General features: G+C 35.1%; 1 protein-coding gene across 4 annotated transcripts in view; it reads left to right on the forward strand.

The window, feature by feature from the left end:
* Nucleotides 1-20,000, forward strand: part of LOC137618225 (serine-rich adhesin for platelets) — a 223,632-nt gene that overhangs the window by 193,179 nt on the left and 10,453 nt on the right. The window contains exons 6-7 of one of the 4 annotated variants that reach the window (XR_011039756.1): nucleotides 13,215-14,613; nucleotides 15,355-15,431. Coding sequence is in view for 3 of the 4 variants with exons in the window: in XM_068348354.1 (XP_068204455.1) it covers nucleotides 13,215-14,600; nucleotides 15,355-15,383 (1,415 nt within the window). In the remaining variant the exon portion in view is untranslated. The remainder of the gene's footprint in view (nucleotides 1-13,214; nucleotides 14,614-15,354; nucleotides 15,432-20,000) is intronic. The other 3 variants (XM_068348354.1, XM_068348353.1, XM_068348355.1) reach the window with 3 other exon arrangements.

The following is a 20,000-nucleotide window of genomic DNA, read 5'->3' on the forward strand; positions in this document are numbered from 1 at the left end:
TCTCTCTCTCTCTCGCTTTCAAGCATTGGCGAAAACTGATATGATTAAAACATTTTGCCATTCTCTCTCTCTCTCTCTCTCTCTCTCTCTCTCTATACACACCAGAAAGACAAACATGAGTAAACTCATTATACTCAATTATTACCATCTGTTTATGCACAAAAGAACAAGAACAACATCAAATGCACAGACAAATAAGTAAGAAGACCCCGCTGACAATAAGAAGACCCAGACGCCATATTGCAATTGCCATAACTCACAGTAATGGACACGACTAACACTGCATTTTTAGCCAGTGCTAGACGAGGCTCTGATTATGACGTCATCGTAATGCAATGACGTCAGGGGCTGATGACGTCATTAGTATATCTTTTGCATTTTTTTCTCATTTCATAAACAGGCGTTTTTGTTGTGAAATCTTCCTTGAAATGTATTTCTCTTTACTTGGTTCATTTAAATGTTTAGTTTTTGTGTATTGTTTTTTAATAATAATATTGACAATTAAGAACCCAATCAAAGATAACGAAAAATGCTGCAAAAATCGTAAGATGAAAGATCCTGATATGGAATGATAATGAAAATATATATCATCCACAGTTTAGCACACCTGATGCTCATCACAGTTAGTTTATTTGGACAAGTCGAGAGAGAGAGAGAGAGAGAGAGAGAGAGAGAGAGAGAGAGGAGAAAGCCGTAGCGTAATAAGACACCAGTAATATTCCCAGACAAATGCATATATAAACCCAGTTTTATAGTTGTGTTTATGTGCGTGTTCGCATTTATAATTATTTGCATGTATGTAAACATTTAAACAACAAACAATAGGCAGATGATAAGATTTGCAAGGACATAACAATACATTATGGCGAGAAAGGTTGGTAAACAGAGGAGAAATATATAATAAAGAGGAGGTTTAGAAAAAATGAAGATGTTTAGAAGAATGCAGATATCTAAAAGAATGGAAGTAAAACGCTTCTTGGAAAAATTATTACTATTATTATTACTTGCCAAGCTGCAACCCTAATTGGGAAAACATGGAGCTATAAGCCAAGGGGCCTCAACAGGGAAAATAGCCCAGTGAGTAAAGGAAACAAGGAAAAATAAAATATTTTAAGAACCATAACAACATTAAAAAAATATTTTCTATATAAACTATAAAAAACTTTAATAAAACAAAAAGAAAAGAAATTAGATAGAATAGTGTGCTCAAGTGTACCCTTAAGCAGGAGAACTCTAACCCAAGAGAGTGGAAGACCATGGTACAAAGGCCATGGCACTACCCAAGACTAGAGAACAATGGTTTGATTTTGGATTGTCCTTCTCCTAGAAAAGCTGCTTACCATAGCTAAAGAGTCTCTTCTACCCTTAAAATATGAAGATGTCGAAATTCTTGAGAAAAAAATGATAAAAGCGAGAAACTTGCGTGGCAGTTTAAAGGCCGCTCATGAATGGCAGAGGCAAGAGCCAGTGACACTGTTCCTGCAAGCAAGACAATGCCCTAAAGGTATATGATCAGCACCCAAGCGCCTTCTCCATCCAAGCTAAGACCAGGGAGGGCCAGGCAATGGCTGCTGATGACTAGGCAGATAGACCTACAGGATCCCTCAAACACCCCTTCCTTGGCTCACAAAGATGGTGAGGTAACAACGACCAAAGGAACTAATGAGCTTTGTGCGGGACTCGACCCCCAGTCTGGTGATAATCAGTCAAGGACGTTACCATATAGGCCACAACAACGATTTAACGGACTTACCGAGCGATATAGGTCTTTAAGATAATAGTATATGACACATTTAATAATAAGTTATAATGATTAAATATATAATATGAATAACTAGAGGGGCACCCAGTAGAGCGCAGACCACCGCCGCGGCAGCTTATTTCTCGACCTTGACCTTGGCCTTTGACATTAACAAGTATTACTTGGCGGGGATTTTCATACCCTCATATATGAACCAATTTTGAAGTCTCTGTGACAACGATGTCCAAACTTATGGCTGATTACGTGAATTGGACATATTGCTTGCCTTGACCTATGACCTAGACCTTCCAAAATTTAATAATTTCCTGGTTTATACATAACAGTTAATCCTACAATTTTCCTCATTCTACGATTAAAATTGTGGCCAGGAAACTGAAAAAGAAAAAAAAAAAACGGGCGAAAACATACCCTCCTTCCAACTTCTTTGGCGGAAGGAACAATGCAACCATAATCTTCCATCGTATCTCTCAACAAGATAGTAGTAATATGTGAATTTCTATTTAGTTAAAGTGATCTGATTTTGAAAAGTATTTGCTTTATACGATTTCTTGGGGAACCATTTGTTTTTTCAATCTTACGTTTCAATGAATTACTTAATAACAAATTGACATAATGAAACATATAGAGATTAGGATAGCAATGTATGAGACGTGTTCTCTGTTAAAAAAAAAAAAAAAAAAAAAAAAAAACTTAATTTTAATCGGAAATCGTAATTTTTACCGTACTGTTATCAATATATCCGCTTTTAAAACGGTAAATACCTTGTAATATTTATTCCAGGATCTTTACCGTTTTTTAATCAAAATTTCTAAATGTTCTTTTCAATGTGTGAAACCAAAATGCATGTTGCTAGTACTGTAAATCCAAATTGCAAAATATTACAGATTTAACCAGCATGTAGATTGTTCTAAGGCATTCGTTTATTGCTATAATTAACCAAAAAGAGTAGGGCAATTATAGATTGAATTCAATCCTTGAAAATTGCTCTTCCCATAATCGCAAAATTTTACAGATTAAACCAGCATGTAGATCATTCTAAGGCATTCATTTATTGCTAAACTTAGCCCCCCCCCCCCCCAAAAGGCATGGCAATTAAAGATTGAATTCAATCCTTGAAAATTGCTCTTTCCTAAAATCGCAAAATTTTACAGATTAAACCAGTATGTAGATCATTCTAAGGCATCCATTTATTGCTACAATTAACCCCCCCCCCCCACAAAAAAAAAAAAAGCATGGCAATTATAGATTGAATTCAATCCTTGAAAATTGCTCTTCCCAAAATCGCAAAATTTTACAGATTAAACCAGTATGTAGATCATTCTAAGGCATTAATTTATTGCTAAAATTAACCCCCCCCCCCCCCCAAAAAAAAAAAAGGCAGGGCAATTATAGATTGAATTCAATCCTTGAAAATCCCTCTACCTGAAGTGGAGTCCCAAAATGTTCTTCATGTAGCAGAACATCAAGGTAAGCATGTAAGATCTACAGTCACTTGAACAAGAAGAACAAGGACAGTATTAAATACAGGTAATCATTTCTATTTTTGATTCTGCTGATGTCTTTATCTAATTGGTGTTCATTTGTTTTACAGATGGTGAGAAATTTATTCTGATCCTTTTTTTTTTAATCTGATTGATATATGTTTTACATTATATTTGATGTTTAGATATTCGCAAGGAAAGGTGTATTAAGTTGGTACTATTTTGGGAAAACAAATCCTGTCGAAATATGTATATATATATATATATATTATATATATATATATATATGTATATATATATATGTATATATATATATATATATATACATACATAAATATATATATATATATATATATATTTTATATATATATACATATATATATATATATACAGTATATATATATATATATATATAATATATACACACTACCCTAAAATTATCAACATACCAACGACAAGAATTTCTCCCAACGGGGAAATATAAAATTGTCAACCCCATAATTTTGCAAATTCATGAACATTTAAAAATTAAGAAATATCTTCTTTTCAGGAACCCTATTTTCAAAATTCTAACAAAATATCTGAAGTTAAATTGAAGTTTTCAATATCATACAATGATTTTGGATATTGTTATTCATATGAAAATTTAATAAAACCAGAATAAGTTTTCATGCATGAAACATATCATGGCCTGGCATGAAAAGACACACATATATATTTTATAGTCTTAAGAGCAATGGAGTCTTATGAAATGAATCATTCGTTGTGTTGATTGCATGCATTACACATTCATCGTATAATTATCGTCTTTTCGGCTCGCTTCACACGAGCGGATTTTTCTCCGAGCGGAAAATAAACCGCTGCCGCTTGGAAGTTCTTATTTATATTATTACTAGCTAAGCCTTAATGTAAAAGCAGGGTGTTATACCCTTAAGGGTTCCAACGGAAAAATAACCCAGTGAGGAAATGAATTAAGGAAACAAATAGAGTACAAGAAAAGTAATGAACAATTAAAATTAGATATTCTAATAGCAGTAAGAACATTACAATGATCATTCATCTTCAAACTATAAAAAGAGACTTATATCATCTTGTTCAACCTAAAAACATTCGCTGCAAGTCGAGTAAATCACTACCGCACGGAAATTCTTCCGAGCGGGCAGCGCGTGAAGAGGCTCTTCGTTGATTTCAAATCCGCGCGGGACAAAACCGCGCAGCATAAATCCGCTCGTGTGAAGTGACCCTCACCGTTCATATTCTGTTGATGTTTACAATTAAATATGTTCACTAGATACGTCCCTGATCGACTGCTTATAGTCAGGGCAGCCAGATTTGACTCCTGTGTTGTTGTTTTTCATTTCCCGAATGATAATTTTTTTTAATTACAGTTCTCCTTTGTTTTTCTAGCACGCACTAAGAAAAAATATCAGTGGTGAAGATGTAGTGGGGAAACGCAGAGAGTAAAAAACCCATTTATCGTCTCAAAACGGATGTGGTAAGTCAAAGAAAAGGCCATCCAACCTTTACATATTTACATGTCATCCACCAGGCCTCAAGATCTTCCAAAAACATCCTCGGAATACCTAATTCTTTTCTTTTTTAGTATGTGTGTGCGTTTGTTCCTCTTACTTACATACCGGCAAAGAGAAATTTCACTTTCTTACCGTCCTCGTCTTTGGTATATTGCGTCCAACGATTTAAGTTTTATTTCTTTTATTTAATTTGATCTTGTTCCCTTTCCATTTCCCTCCTCTTCTAGTGCAAGTTTCCCATATGTTTCCCCTTTGCCTCCTTACTAATGTAAGTTCCCCCATATATATCTTTAAGGTGATTATTCCATCGTCTTTCATAGAATGTTTATAAGCTGCTATTAATAGACATGATATTATAATACTGGCATTTCTTCTTCCCTTTTTTAATGCTACATTCATGAATACATGCAAACGCCAACTGATAGCCGGGATATGACCTATGCATAAACACTAACATATACGGCACACGTGTGTACATGGTTATACCACATACGCATACATATGCATATATACATATATACAACAATAACAAATGCAGCCGTCTTTATTCGCATCTAAAGTTTGGCCATTTTTCATAACGCTGGACAGTGCAGATTGGTGATGGTGGGAGACTTTAATCTGATCACTCACAGCAAACAAACCTAGAATAGGTGTCCCTGACTAGTACAGCTTTGCTGATCATAACAATACACAAAAGCCTTTTAACCACATTACGGTATCCGCATTCAGAGAGGGACACATGCACATATATATATATATATATATATAAATATATATATATATGTGTGTGTATATGTTATATATATATATCTATACATGTGTGTGTTTGTAATTATACACACACATGAAAAGTGGCACGTGTGTAAAAGATATTCCTAAATCATTACTATTAGAGGTCAAGGTTTTATATCTTGACATTAGACAAAATGATGTATGAATGAATAAGCCAGTGAAAAATGTGGGAAATTGCTTTCAAAGTTTTAAAGGTCTAAAAGTCGCTCATGAATGGCAGATGCAAGGGACCAGAAATGTCCTAGTGACTGACCGTATAAACATATGATCAGCACCCATGACCCCTCTCCACCCAAGCAATGACTAGGGAGGGTCAGGCAATGGCTGCTGATGATTTAACAGGTAGACCTATAGACTTCTGCAAACTTTGATCCTTAGGATGCTGAGACACTACTAGGAACTATCGAGCTTGAGCGTGTCTCGAACTCCTGTTCTACAGATTTCCAAGAAGGGATGCTCTTCACAGGCTACCTCAACCCTAAGGTAACAGAATTCTAGACCTTTCCCCACGCCTTACTAAAACATACCAAGAAGACATGTTATCACAATTTGCTTCCCATATCTTCACTACTGCATGAAAAATCTGATTTTCCTCTTCCCCACTTCTTATCCGGAGCCCAATATCGACACATCTACTGCAGAAAGGAGAGGGATAACTGTAACAACTTTTTCTGAAATGCTGCAGCTGTTACAGCTGCAGAGAATGCTGATTATGTATTTGTTGTGCCTGGATTATAAAAGTAGCGATAACCACAAACGATTGTACAGTTGGACACAGGAATTATTGGCACACCAGGCTCTGAAGATGTGCACCCACACTGTCATACCCTAACTGTGCTGTGGGTTCCTTTGTGTAGTCCCGCCCACCACCTCTGCCATCCCCCACCCCCTACATTGTTTGGTTACTCGCCATGCAGTAACGGCGTGACAAGGTGCTACTCATCAAAGCGTGGAGTGCCAGGAATTCCTGTGTCCAACCGTACATTCTCTTAAAAGAAAAAAAAATCGGTAGTAAATTATAAATGATTAAAAAAAAAGGCTGAATTTCCGTTTCAAAACTCGCGGTCAAGTGGTTTTAAAACTTTTTTTTAACAAAGGTAGTGCTTGGTTTAGATTTCTCTTAAGAAATTATTGACACAGGCCTATTCATTTAAATTTAAATTTACGGCAGTTAATTTATAAAGGGAAATAACTAGCTGGTAGCTATTTTATGGTAGTGGATCGCGTTCTACGCTGAGAAATTCAAGGATATGTAAGTGCCATAGTAAAATACTATTTAAAATTAACCTCACTTGAAAATACATATATAACATAGAAATTAAAGCAATGCACTGTAGGATATACTGAGGCTCTATGGCAAAGCAGCTAACATGTTGAAATTAGTTAATTTGAGAGAGAGAGAGAGAGAGAGAGAGAGAGAGAGAGAGAGAGAGAATCTGGAATACTAAAGTCTCCGTGCTGTTTTAATATACACTCGTTTTCTATTATGCTACTAGGAGAAATGTTAGTCTTTTCAAGGTAAACCATTCAATTGTTCACATTTGTTTGACTCTAAAGGAATAGGAAAACATAATTAGCGTATGGTTTACTTTATGCAACCCCAGAACCAGTGCTTCACCTTACCATGACTCTGAAATTGACTAAATTATTTATTTATTGAAAATGACAGATAAATTATCTCTTATAGACTCCCCTTTTAAGACTCATATAAGCAGCTGGGAAAAAATTACTTATAATTAGATAACGCAAAAATTTAGTTTATTCTAAATTAAGATATATATATATATATATATATATAAATATATATATATATATATATACAGAGAGAGAGAGAGAGAGAGAGAGAGAGAGAGAGAGAGAGAGCTTTCCACTGACTGCTACCGGTTAATAACAGTTATGTCAATTTCTCCTATTTCCGAAGAATAGTTACAAGCAGTAGTACTCTGTCTCTCTCTCTATCTCTCTCTCTCTCTCTCTCTCTCTCTCTCTCTCTCTCTATACATACAGTACATACATTATGATTGCCCTACCTTACCCTATGTGAGACTCTCTCTTTCTCTCTCTCTCTCTCTCTCTCTCTCTCTCTACATACAGTACATACATTATAATTGCCCTTCCTTACCAAATGTGGGACTCTCTGTCTCTGTCTGTCTGTCTGTCTGTCTCTCTCTCTCTCCTCTCTCTCTCTCTCTCTCTACATACAGTACATACATTATAATTGCCCTTCCTTACCATATGTGGGACTCTCTGTCTCTCTCTCTCTCTCTCTCTCTCTACATACAGTACATACATTATAATTGCCCTACCTTACCCTATGTGGGACTCTCTCTCTCTCTCTCTCTCTCTCTCTCTCTCTCTCTACATACAGTATACATTATAATTGCCCTACCTTACCATATGTGGGACTCTCTGTCTCTGTCTCTGTCTGTCTGTCTGTCTCTCTCTCTCTCTCTCCTCTCTCTCTCTCTCTCTATACATACAGTACATACATTATAATTGCCCTACCTTACCATATGTGGGTCTCTCTCTCTCTCTCTCTCTCTCTCTCTCTCTCTACATACAGTACATACATTATAATTGCCCTACCTTACCATATGTGGGTCTCTCTCTCTCTCTCTCTCTCTCTCTCTCTCTCTACATACAGTATACATTATAATTGCCCTACCTTACCATATGTGGGACTCTCTGTCTCTGTCTCTCTCTGTCTCTTTCTCTCTCTCTTTCCATACATTATGATTGCCCTACCTAATGTGGGACTCTCTCTCTTTCACTCTCTACATACATACATTGCGACTGCCTTACATTATGTGGGACACTCTCTCTCTCTCTCTCTCTCTCTCTCTCTCTCTCTCTCTCTCTCAAAAACAATTCTATTACAAAGGTTTAGAGGAAAACAACTCGCTTAAAGTTCCCTTCCGACAAAAGATACCCCGATCGTTTGTCCAACAATAAAAGACTTCACACTAAGGTCTCGAACCAAATGTCCCAGCGATTCCATAGACTTTATTCTTTTCATCTCTTTTTTTAAATTGTTTAACTCAACTATTCTCAGGTTCCCCACCTAACCTAACCTAGGAACCATATCCTTTACTACTTACCTACCGAGGGGATATAGCCCCTCTTAGGTTACCGTATGAGAGAGAGAGAGAGAGAGAGAGAGAGAGAGAGAGAGAGAGAGCTCTATGCAACTTTACAGTCGTCAGTGTTAAAAATTTCCCGTAATAAAACGGTAAAAATCCTGGAATAAATGTTGCCAGGCATTTACCGTTTTAAAAACGGATATATTGGCGTACAGGAATGATATTACGGTCACTAACCCGTAAAACATAATAACAAAGTAGGGTAAAAATTACGGTCGCCTGTATTTTTCTGAAATACGGCTGAGTACTGTATATTTTTACGGAGAATTTCCAATTAAAATTACGGATGTTTTTAGGTGTTGAGTAGATGGCACCCGCCTCGCTCGCCACGTGATCGAACACACCTTAAGGTAGTGATGGTCGTGGAAAGTTAAACACGGTGGAATATATAGATACAAAGTTGAGGTTTCATTATTTTTGTAAGCTACTATTCGCAGAGTAATCACTTAATGCTCAACTCACGGGCGACTTTCTTATTTGACTAATATACTATTCATTTCTCCTCTATGTTTATTTACCTCTCTCTCTCTCTCTCTCTCTCTCTCTCTCTCTCTCTGTTGTATGTATGCAAATGTACACACACATGTGTATGCATATATGTATGTACATATGTATGTATGTACGTATGTATATATATACATATATATATATATTTATACATATATACTGTATATACATATATATATATATATATATACATACAGCAAAACCACACAATAACGGATTAATGAGGAAGGGTTGCCCGTTATCGCAGATATTCCGTTATATTGAATATATGTTTCCCGTTGTACAAAATCAAGCCAAATCACATCAAATTGTATATAGAACTACTATATACGCCCAAAGCCTGAGGTAACGTCAAAACAAGCACTTGAGATGAATACGCTCTCGTTTTTCACCCCTGGATGATATAATTAAAGAAAATTAAATGAAACTCACGATAACAAAGTTAATTGCGAGGATGGACAGAATCAAAACAAACTGATTATAGCACCGAAAAAAACACTAGCGGGTAATCTGGGAACTACTATTTCTTTCCTAACAATTAAAATCAAACAAAATAGTAAAAAAGTTTTATTTAATATCTTATATTTCATAGTAAATTTGAATGAATTTATCTCATAGCCTATCTGTAGTAAAAGACAATGGCTAAAAAGGAAAAATAACCCTGTGAGGAAAGGAAAAATAGGAAATTAATAAAGTATATAGGCTATAGGAAGTCATGAATAACAATATGAAATATCTCACGAATATCAATAACAGCATTAAAATAGATCTGTCATAACAATGATGAGAGAATAGTATACCTGAGAACTATCAGACAAGATCCAAGAAAGTAGACTGAGGTGGTATGATCATGTCATGAGAAGAGATGAACAGTATATTGGGAGGAGAGTGATGGAAATGGACTTACAGGGAACGAGAAGGAGAGGGAGACCAAAGCGAAGATGGATGGACTGTATCAAGGATGACCTTCGATCAAAGGGATTAACCGGTGATGAAGTGTGGGATAGAGGTATATGGAGAACGCATGCCAGAAACATCGACCCCACATAGAAGTAGGAAAAGATGCATATAAAGAAGAAGAAGAAGAAGAAGCGTAGCCTCAATCAAGAGAATTCTAATCCATGACAATGCAAGATCATGGTACAGAGGCTATAGCGCTACCCAAGACAACAAATGTTGTTTTACTGTATCTTTAGAAATTAAAAATAAACAAACTATAGCTGATTCCATATCATGTCTTTCTGTATACGATATCCATTGTTTTGTTTACATTTCATTAACATTCACAATGAACGAGCAAACAAACGAACGCATTTATAAATCTATTCAATAACTAATGATACAAATAGCTTTTAGTAAACTATCTGAAAACTGTGATAGTGTATGAGATATTGGTATTCCTGCAGTATTTATTATAAGCTGTTTAAAATACGTTTAGAAATTACATATACACGTCTAATTTCCAATATTATTAAAAAAGCATTACAATAAACATTGCATAAATACCTATATCTCATAGACTACCACTACTCTTATGCAACTTACTAAGAGCCATTGGTGTGATCAGTTAGCAATGGGATGTGTAAATGAGTTCGTTCGTCGTGATTGCAAATAAAACTATGGTTTTCATTTTGTGCGTAATACATAGGAAAAACATGATAAAGAATAGATTTAATTTAATTTTGAATCTTTAAGGATACAGTAAGTAAAAAAACTGAAATACCGTCATCTTTATATATATATATATATATATAGATATATATATATATATAGATATATATATATATAGATATATATATATATATATATATGAAGAATATAATTTTTCTATATATGTGCACATCGTTTCAGTAGTGGTAGCTTGAAATCAGCTGACGAAAAAATTAGCCGTGTTTACATTTTTAGATGAGGTTGCATAGTAAAAAAGGTTAATTTCATTGATATAAAATTATACTCTTTATTACATCCATGTAGAAAAAAAAATAATTCTTCTATTATAGTGACCTTTACAATGCCCTCCAGACATGACTGGTTATCTGCATTTGGTCTGTTATATCCTAATCCGTTATAAACAGGTCCGTGTTTGAAAGGCTCTACTACATATACATATATATATTATATATATATATATATATATATATAAATATATATATATATACATATATATATATATATATATATAATGTATTACACAAATATACATATATATTGCATGTATGTGTAAGCGTGTATGAATGAACACTCATTCGTATCCTACAAAACTCTTATTCATACACATATATTCTTTGTGAAGTGGTTACCTATTTATACCACCGATCTCTGAGCAATTCTCTTCCCATCAAAATGCATATCTACTTGAACGAAATAACACCATTTACGTGCATTTCCTACTTCTGATATGGAGGTTCTTACGGACTTATTACACAGACACACTCTCAAACAACATTGCTTTATATTCAAGAGAATTTCCCCTTTAGAAAATAAAGGTTGGGTGGCCTTTTTTTCCCCAAATATGTGTCTATCAGAATGATGGTTTCAAGAATAAAAAAAAAAAAAAAAAAAAAAAAAGCAAGATTTTTTAAAGCATGATGGAATCATTTTTTTTCTGATGACGACTGATAAGTTTGACATTTGCATAATTCCCGAATGAAAATGTTAACTATTAATATTCTTTTGTATATAAGCTTTTTTTGTGTGTGATTCCTTTAACTAACACTAATAAGTATTATTAAATCTAGAGAATCTATTGTTTTAACTTTTTAATCGTAAATTATCTCATTGTTAAAAAGGCTTCAGGTCGTTCCAAAGTCATGACGCAAATTACGAATATCATTATGACATACTAATACCTATATTTGCAATTTTTTTCAATATTGCAAGACCATAGAGAAGCGCATGGCATGAAAATTCAACTTGATTTGCCAAAATCTTGAAAAATGTCGTTTCAAATATACTCCATTTTGACTGCATTTCAAGTTTAAGGTAATGCCTTTCGTCAAAATCTTTAAAAAATATCGTTTTAAATATATTCTATTTTGACTGTTTTTTTAAAAGTCTCAAATAATTCTTTTTAATACATTCAAAGATAACAATCTAAGCTTTGAGCTTGTGTTGATGACTTCCAGAAAGTCAATTAAAAAAAAAAAAAAGAAGAAAAAAAAAATTATAAGTTTCATAGGAATATCCGCTTAGTTACCTTGTGCTCTTGTCTTACATTCTGTTACAAACAGAAAAGAAAATTGCCTTAACAAAAAAAAAAGAAAGAAAAAAAAAAAAAAAAAAAAAAACAATCTTAGTTGCACCAGGCACCAAAAGAGTATCCACTTGGCCAGGCAACATCAGTAAGTAGAATAATGGCAAGGACTTGCCACTCTTGGTTTCTTTTTTACCTCATGTTTTTCAAAGTAGTTGAAGAATAGTGTGTGCATCGTAAACTCCACCACTATTCTTCTCTTGGAATGCTCCTTTGCAGCTGTATCAAGGGACAGATTTAACCAGCCGCATATTCATCAGGAGAATTACTAATCTTCAGGAGTGTTGTGATCTTCCATCGGTTTCATCATTCAGACTTTATCCATCTTCTCCCTAACCCTCTGATTATATTAGCAGTCTTTAGGTGTTTTTCTTCTGTGGTGTTAAATTCCTATAATTTTCTTCGTTGTAGTGTGTCGTTTAATGCTACTGGAGTTTTGTAAGATGTCCCTGCGACTAAAACAATTTTGTAATCCTTATTGTTCTATTCAACAACCTAGAAAATATGAATAGTTTTCGCAACTGAGTTCTTTTAGTATCATCTCCCAGAGGAGATTGAATACCTCTTTTCGGACGATATGGATTTTGACTGTAGCTTGTAATGTTTGCTTCAGTGCATGAGTCTAACACTGATGTCAGAAGAATACCCTGATTACTCTGTTAGCATGGCATCTAACAAATTAATCCGTGATGCAATTATAATTTCTAATTTCCAATGGAAATTTCTAATGATGTTTACCTCTTTCAGAGTTGGTAAGCCTGGTCAACAGCCTCAGCAGTGCATGCAGTAGCATCAGGGGTGAGAGCAGCAGAGATAGTACTGCTGCTAGTACCAATGACAGCACAGCGGTTATCGTCGACAGCAGCTTAGGAGATAGCAGCAGAGCTGGCAGCAGGCACAGCCTATCCGACAGTGCTCAAAGCACAGTTGATAGGAGCACAGTGGGGAGCCGTCAAAGCACAGCCGATACAGTCAACAGTGGACTTAGCAGTCGTAACATTGACAGCCTTACCAGCAGAAATAGTGTCCTTAGCAGCAGGAGCAGTGGTGGCTGCAGCAGCAGAGGGAGTGTCGGGAGCAGCAGCAGAAGCAGCAGCAGCAGACCTGGGAGCAGTCGAGATGATATGCAAGCTTCTCCTGGGAGCGGTGAAGTAGACGAATACGCAACTGTTCGACCGCCTGCAGTGTTTGAAGATGACCCAGCAACTCCCATACCGGTTTCAACGGCCTCTCATGTAGTGAATCCTATTTCTCAATCTAGTAGTGAACTCGAAACAGCAGCACCAATGCTTTATCAAAATGCTACTAATCTAGACACTTATACAAATAGTCCAAGCAATGCCTTTGCCTATGAGCCCCAATCACAGGACACTGGGGTTCAGAGGCCTAGTGATGTGCCGATTAGAAACTCTCAGACTGAGCAGAGAGATGTTTATATGCCTATACAATATGGTGATGTCCAGACTCAGTCAAATTATGATAGAAGTGAAAACACCAATAATGATAGTTTTATGGGGAAAGTTAATATTGAGGGAACATTTTCAAATCAATTTATGGGAGAAGACACTCTTGATCATTCTTCACATGACCAGTTAACTGATAGTACAACCTTAGAAGACGTCTTAGATTCTCTCTTGGCCCTTCCCTCTGCCTCTAGGTCCCCAAGTCCTGTTAGTAGTAGTCATCACTCAATAGCGAGACCCTTCAGCCATCCGGGCTTTAGCAGTGGGCAAGAGGAAAGAGGGGAAGCTGCCTATCGATCTTCTCACTACAGCATTGAGCAATCTCAAGGGCGTACCGCAGGGCACGATGCATCCTCTGTCAACGTACTCCATTACGGTAACTTCCGAAACCACGACCTTCCGACGGATTTTAAGAATGAAGGATACAGAAAATCTTTCAGTTATAGTTCTAGCAGCGGTGATAGTGGCTACCTTCAACAACCTCCATTGCCTCAGCCTCAGCATCGCCACCACACTGTTGGAGGAGGAGGGGGCGGAGGAGGAGGAGGAGGAGGTGGAGGAGGAGGTATTGTTGGCGGATCCCTTCAACAGGAGCGCCATTACCACCATCTAGATCATCGCGCTCCATCTGAAGGTTCTTCCGCGTCCTTCTTCCTTGGGAGGGATGAAGGTGAGAGTGCTGAGTAAGTTTCATGGTGATAGTTTGCTTCCGCTTATTGTGTCTGAACCCTGTTCCCAGTGACCTGCCCTTCCTCCAGTATACCAACAGAGATTTGACCCATTTTATCATCACTGGAATTGGAAAGTGATGCTAAAGTGAGGTCATGCTCAAGCAACCTTTATGTAACCTTTACCCCTCCATCCAAGAATAATGATAAAAAAAAAAAGGATATTCCCCACCTCCCCAACCCAAATCCCCTACATAAGATTAAAGCTTAGGTTCACCGATAGGATTCATATATAAAGTAGGTAAAATCGGGATATTTGATTGGGCTGAAAGGTCAGCAGTTAAAGATAAAGTTCCCATTGCTAAAGATAAGGTCAATTCTCAGGGCACCTAGATAAAAATGTAGTCAATTGTAAATTACTAAAATTTCATTAGATGCTAAAACATTCAAGGTTCTTCCATTGTAAAAGATAAAAAAATATGTAAGATAATCTTGCCATATTTGTACCACACATTAGACAGTGATATGTACATACTACATACATTAACAATTTTCTATTCACAGTTAATTTCTCAAGTGCCGTGGCTTTCAGTACACTGAGATGAGTAAGTCTTAAGACTCATATATATAAATTCTAAGTGCCAGAGCGTATTTGATTAGACTCCATAGACCCCTTCTCTTATGTATGAAGGATCTCTCTCTTTCTCCTCTCCAAAACAATCCCGAATTTTGACCCTCATCAATTTCATTTTCTAGGAAGATGTGACTCTAGAGGAAGTATTTAAGTCAAAACATCTTATAACCCTCACGATGCAACCAACATGATTTATTAGGTAAAAGAAAAATATTGTTGCTATTAACAGTTGTATTTGCGTAAACCAATTAGTTTACTTAACCTGTAGAAATTAGTTGTTGAAGACAGATAACAAAATTGTATTTGTGGGCGAGAGGCTGTTCTTGATATATTTGCATAGCTGATAGACCCAAGTTGAGTCTTCTTGTTACTATTTTCATGCATAATTGCAAGTTGCAGCAACATACACTATAGTCGCCGCAAAAATTCCAGGCAAAATAAGCTCCCCCTGTTGACATCACAGCCAATCACGTTGTCTCTCATGTTAGCACTGGTCACAATACATCCCCTTACACATTTCAAACTATACTAACTTTAAGGGAATCTGTTGTGACCACTGTTAACGCAGGAGACACCATGATTCGCTATGACATCATAAGGGGGCGGAGCTTATTTCGCCCGGAATCTCTGCCTCGGCGTTAGTTAGATAGTAAATAGATCTATACAGGATTCCAATAAGAAGGATTAAATTGAGGTTATTTCTCATTGTTGAGTAGTAAAGATATCTTCTGTATCATCTTGGCCTGAAGAATGTAGGATAGGTATTAGAGAACAAGTGAAATTGATGATGGAATTATATGCACTAGCAAAGTAGCTCACAGGCATGTGTGATTTTGACTATTAGAGTAAGCTATGGTATTGCTGTGATTTGTTTTTTGAATAATAGGATAATACAACTCTAGTATAAATGGCTGATATAGACTAAGGCATTAAAACGTTTGGTGCATGTAGTTAGAATTAGTGTAATGATATGAATGATGGAAAATGATTTAGAAACAACGAAATATCTTGTGGTTTGTTTTTAGTGAAATAATATTTTGAATCTTATATTGATAAAACGCACAATCAAACAGAAATTCTAAATTTAATAAAAAAAAATATGGACTCTAGAAAGAGAAATACAAGAAGCTGTACTGTATAAATTGTATTAACTAATGAATTGACTCAATACAGAGGCAATCTTTGAAGGGATCCCTTGAAACATATATGTGGAACGAAGAGTTGAAGCTTAACAAATGAATCATTAATAAGAACAAATGAACTGACTTGAATAGTTGAGAAAGTACATTTAGAAAAAAACAAAATACAATTAAATCTTTTAATTTACCTTGCTAATTATTTAGCAGTATGGACTAATTAGATTAACTTTGAAAATATTAGTATGGATCAGTGAATTACCTTCAGTACACCAAAACTTGCTAGTATGAACAAGTGAATTACAGCCAATCGAATAGCAATATCTATACGGATAAGTGACTAACAGCAAAAAGTAGTAAAGACATTGGTAGAAAATATAGTGCCTGAAATACTTTAGAAAATTATTTCAAAGAAAATAATCAGTCATATTTTGCGGTGAAAGCTGTGTATGTTCACTAGGACTGCAAAAAATGGTGAAATTAATAGGATTATAGTAAGAATGCTAACAAGAACAGTTGGTTTTTTATAACAAGATAAAATAATACGTGAAATTAGAGAGCTACGAATCAACGCATATATTTTCCAAGTGTGTTACCGAGATTAGTAGTATACACTCTAGGGTAAGTGTAAGTAGTGTGTACTGATATATTTTGCATAGTATAGCCAGGTAGTAGTGGGATTAGCAAGGGTGATAAGTAATGTGAAGGATTTTTGGTAGGCAGAAGCATGCAGTAAGGTATACTTAATTTTTTTTTAACGAGGCGCCTTTGTACTGACTCGCAGCGGTGCCCTTTTAGCTCGGAAAAGTTTCCTGCTATCTGATTGGTGAGAATTATCTTTTCCAACCAATCAGCGATCAGGAAACATTTCCAAGCTAAAAGGGCACCCCTGCGAGTCGGTGCAAATCTGCCTCACTAAAAAGAATTGATTATAGTTATAACTGATGGGCTTGTTGGACTAAAATTGTTGAATCTGGCTAAGCTACAGTGTAATCAGTAGAGGTAAAATTGCTATTAAGCTTTTTAAGTGAAATATAATTGATGGACTCTTTATAGCTAAAGAATATCTAAGTTATTGGTAAAAATTATTTAAGAGGTGTTGGTCTGAAGAGTGACCTAGGTACTGGTACAAACTTTTGACATTTGCTAGGCTAAAATGAAAGTATCAGGGTTCTGGACATTGTTAATCTATAGTACAATATAGTGCAATTGAATTGAACAAGTTCAAATAAAAGATGCTAGTCTGGTTAAAACAAGTAGTTGTATGAATTGTATGACTGTGCAAGACTAAAGCGTGCGTATCAGACTTACCGGTATAAGTTACTGTACTATGCAAGACAAAAATTAACGTATCTGAGGTAATGATTTAAACGGTTGTGCCGTATGTGAGTAAAAAGTTAAACACTTGAGCGTACTTTCTTTTCAGTGTTAGTATTTAAAGTTATTGTGCTGTACTTGACTGTCATGGAAATAGCAATGGGACTAGTACAAAAGAATAGTCTTTGCCAGAATGGGATGTATGTAGCAAAATTGCTGATACAGCTAGATAAAAATTTGCATAGATAACTATAAATAGCCAGGGTGTAAGTATAAGCGCCTGGAGTGTACTACTAGGAACCTTAGATTGAAGAAATATTTCGGAAAACCCATAAAACAGAGCAACGAATAAGAAGAATGGCAAGGGTAGTAAAGATCACAAGAGAGGATAAGTGTGTCACGACTGAGATGGTGTGGGCACGCGTTGCGAATGGATGGTGGGAACCTGTTAGGGAAAAAGATCGAGAGGGAGGGAGAGAATTGGATGGGGAGATAAGGTGAAGTATGAAATGGAGAGAAGAGGTTTGGTGGAAGAGGATGCCTTCGATAGAAGGCGTTGGAGAGAGCGCATAAGGCAACCGATCCTTTAATGTAGGGATAACGGTGGGAAAGAAGAAAAGGTGAAGGATGATATGGAGAGAAGAGGTTTGGTGGAAGAGGATGCCTTTGATAGAAGGCGTTGGAGAGAGTGCATAAGGCAACCGATCCTTTAATGTAGGGATAACGGTGGGAAAGAAGAAAAGGTGAAGGATGATATGGAGAGAAGAGGTTTGGAGGAAGAGGACGCCTTCGATAGAAGGCGTTGGAGAGAGCGCATAAGGCAACCGACCCCTTAATGTAGGGATACCGGTGAAGAAGAAGGTAAAACAGTGCAACGATCTGCTGTGATGAGTTTAGTGATAGAAAATGTGTTTTAACATCGGTACTTTTGCACTGAACTAATGTGGAAGTTTGTGCGAATCCTACAACAGAAGAATACGCTAAAATAATTAACGACAAACTATTAATGTCATTGATTGGCACCACATGAAGAGTTCGCTAGAGAAATAGGTTTTAGATAATACAATTTATTACGTACAGTAGAGCTAGTATAATAGAATAGTGTTTCTATATGAAAAGTGAAAAGAAGACTGGTGGAATAAATTTACACTGTTTAAATATATTTGAACTTTCAATGGATAAAATTGGCTATATAAAATTAAAGAATTTAATTTGTTCATGCCGCATTTTGAAGACTGGATCGAACTATATGAACCATTAACTAAAATAAGAAATACCTATATGACTTTTCACTGGTTAAGATGATTAAAATACGAAGGAATCGATTCACTGTTGTGATTTTCTTTTTTAAATTAATGATTCATCTTTCCAAAGTCTTACAAGAATAATGACTGATTTCTAGTTGATAATAGAAGGAAAACATGACTAAATAGTCTTTTTTCTATGATTTAAAAAAAAGATAGAAATAGAAATATGAGATCATAAACAGATTTCAAAATATTTAATGCAAATTTTGAAAATAAGAATTGACACGGATGAAAAAAAAATACTATGACAATTTAGGTGAAATTTTGAAAATGATGATGTTTGGAATGCACTAAACGAATTGCAGGTTTGGTTAACCTATGCAAATTAACTTTGTTTATCGAAATAATATTTTCATCGACAAGAAAAAGAAAAAAATAATTCGAATTTTTGTGATGGATATCCAGAAAATATATGTTTACTATAGACTGAAAAAAAAAAAACATTAAGATTCAAGTTAGAAATTGGAAAATGTATAGAAAATTGATACAGGAAGATTTTATATTTTATATCTTGGTGGATAGAAAATCTAGAAAGGATGAAGTGTACGTTTTACAAGTTCAAATGTTGTAAATTGAAAATTGTAAAAATACACTACATGAAATTCTAGGAGTGTTTGAATAAGAATGATTTTCACACACATAGTATATGTATATATATATTATATATATATATATATATATATATATATATATATATATATATATATATATATATATATACATATATACATACATATCCATATAAATAAATAAATAAATATATATGTACATACATATATATACATACATATATATATATATATATATATATATATATATATATATATATATATATATATACATATATATATATATATATATATATATATATATATATATATATATATATATACACTGCAATTTAAGAACACACTGTGACATATTTCACAAAACATATTGAAACAGTAACAGACCAATATTAAAGATAATAAAATTCCCAATGTTTAGTTCACTTATTTTTAATAATCT

Source organism: Palaemon carinicauda, chromosome 24, assembly GCF_036898095.1.
Source record: "Palaemon carinicauda isolate YSFRI2023 chromosome 24, ASM3689809v2, whole genome shotgun sequence".
NCBI classification, from domain to species: domain Eukaryota; kingdom Metazoa; phylum Arthropoda; class Malacostraca; order Decapoda; family Palaemonidae; genus Palaemon; species Palaemon carinicauda.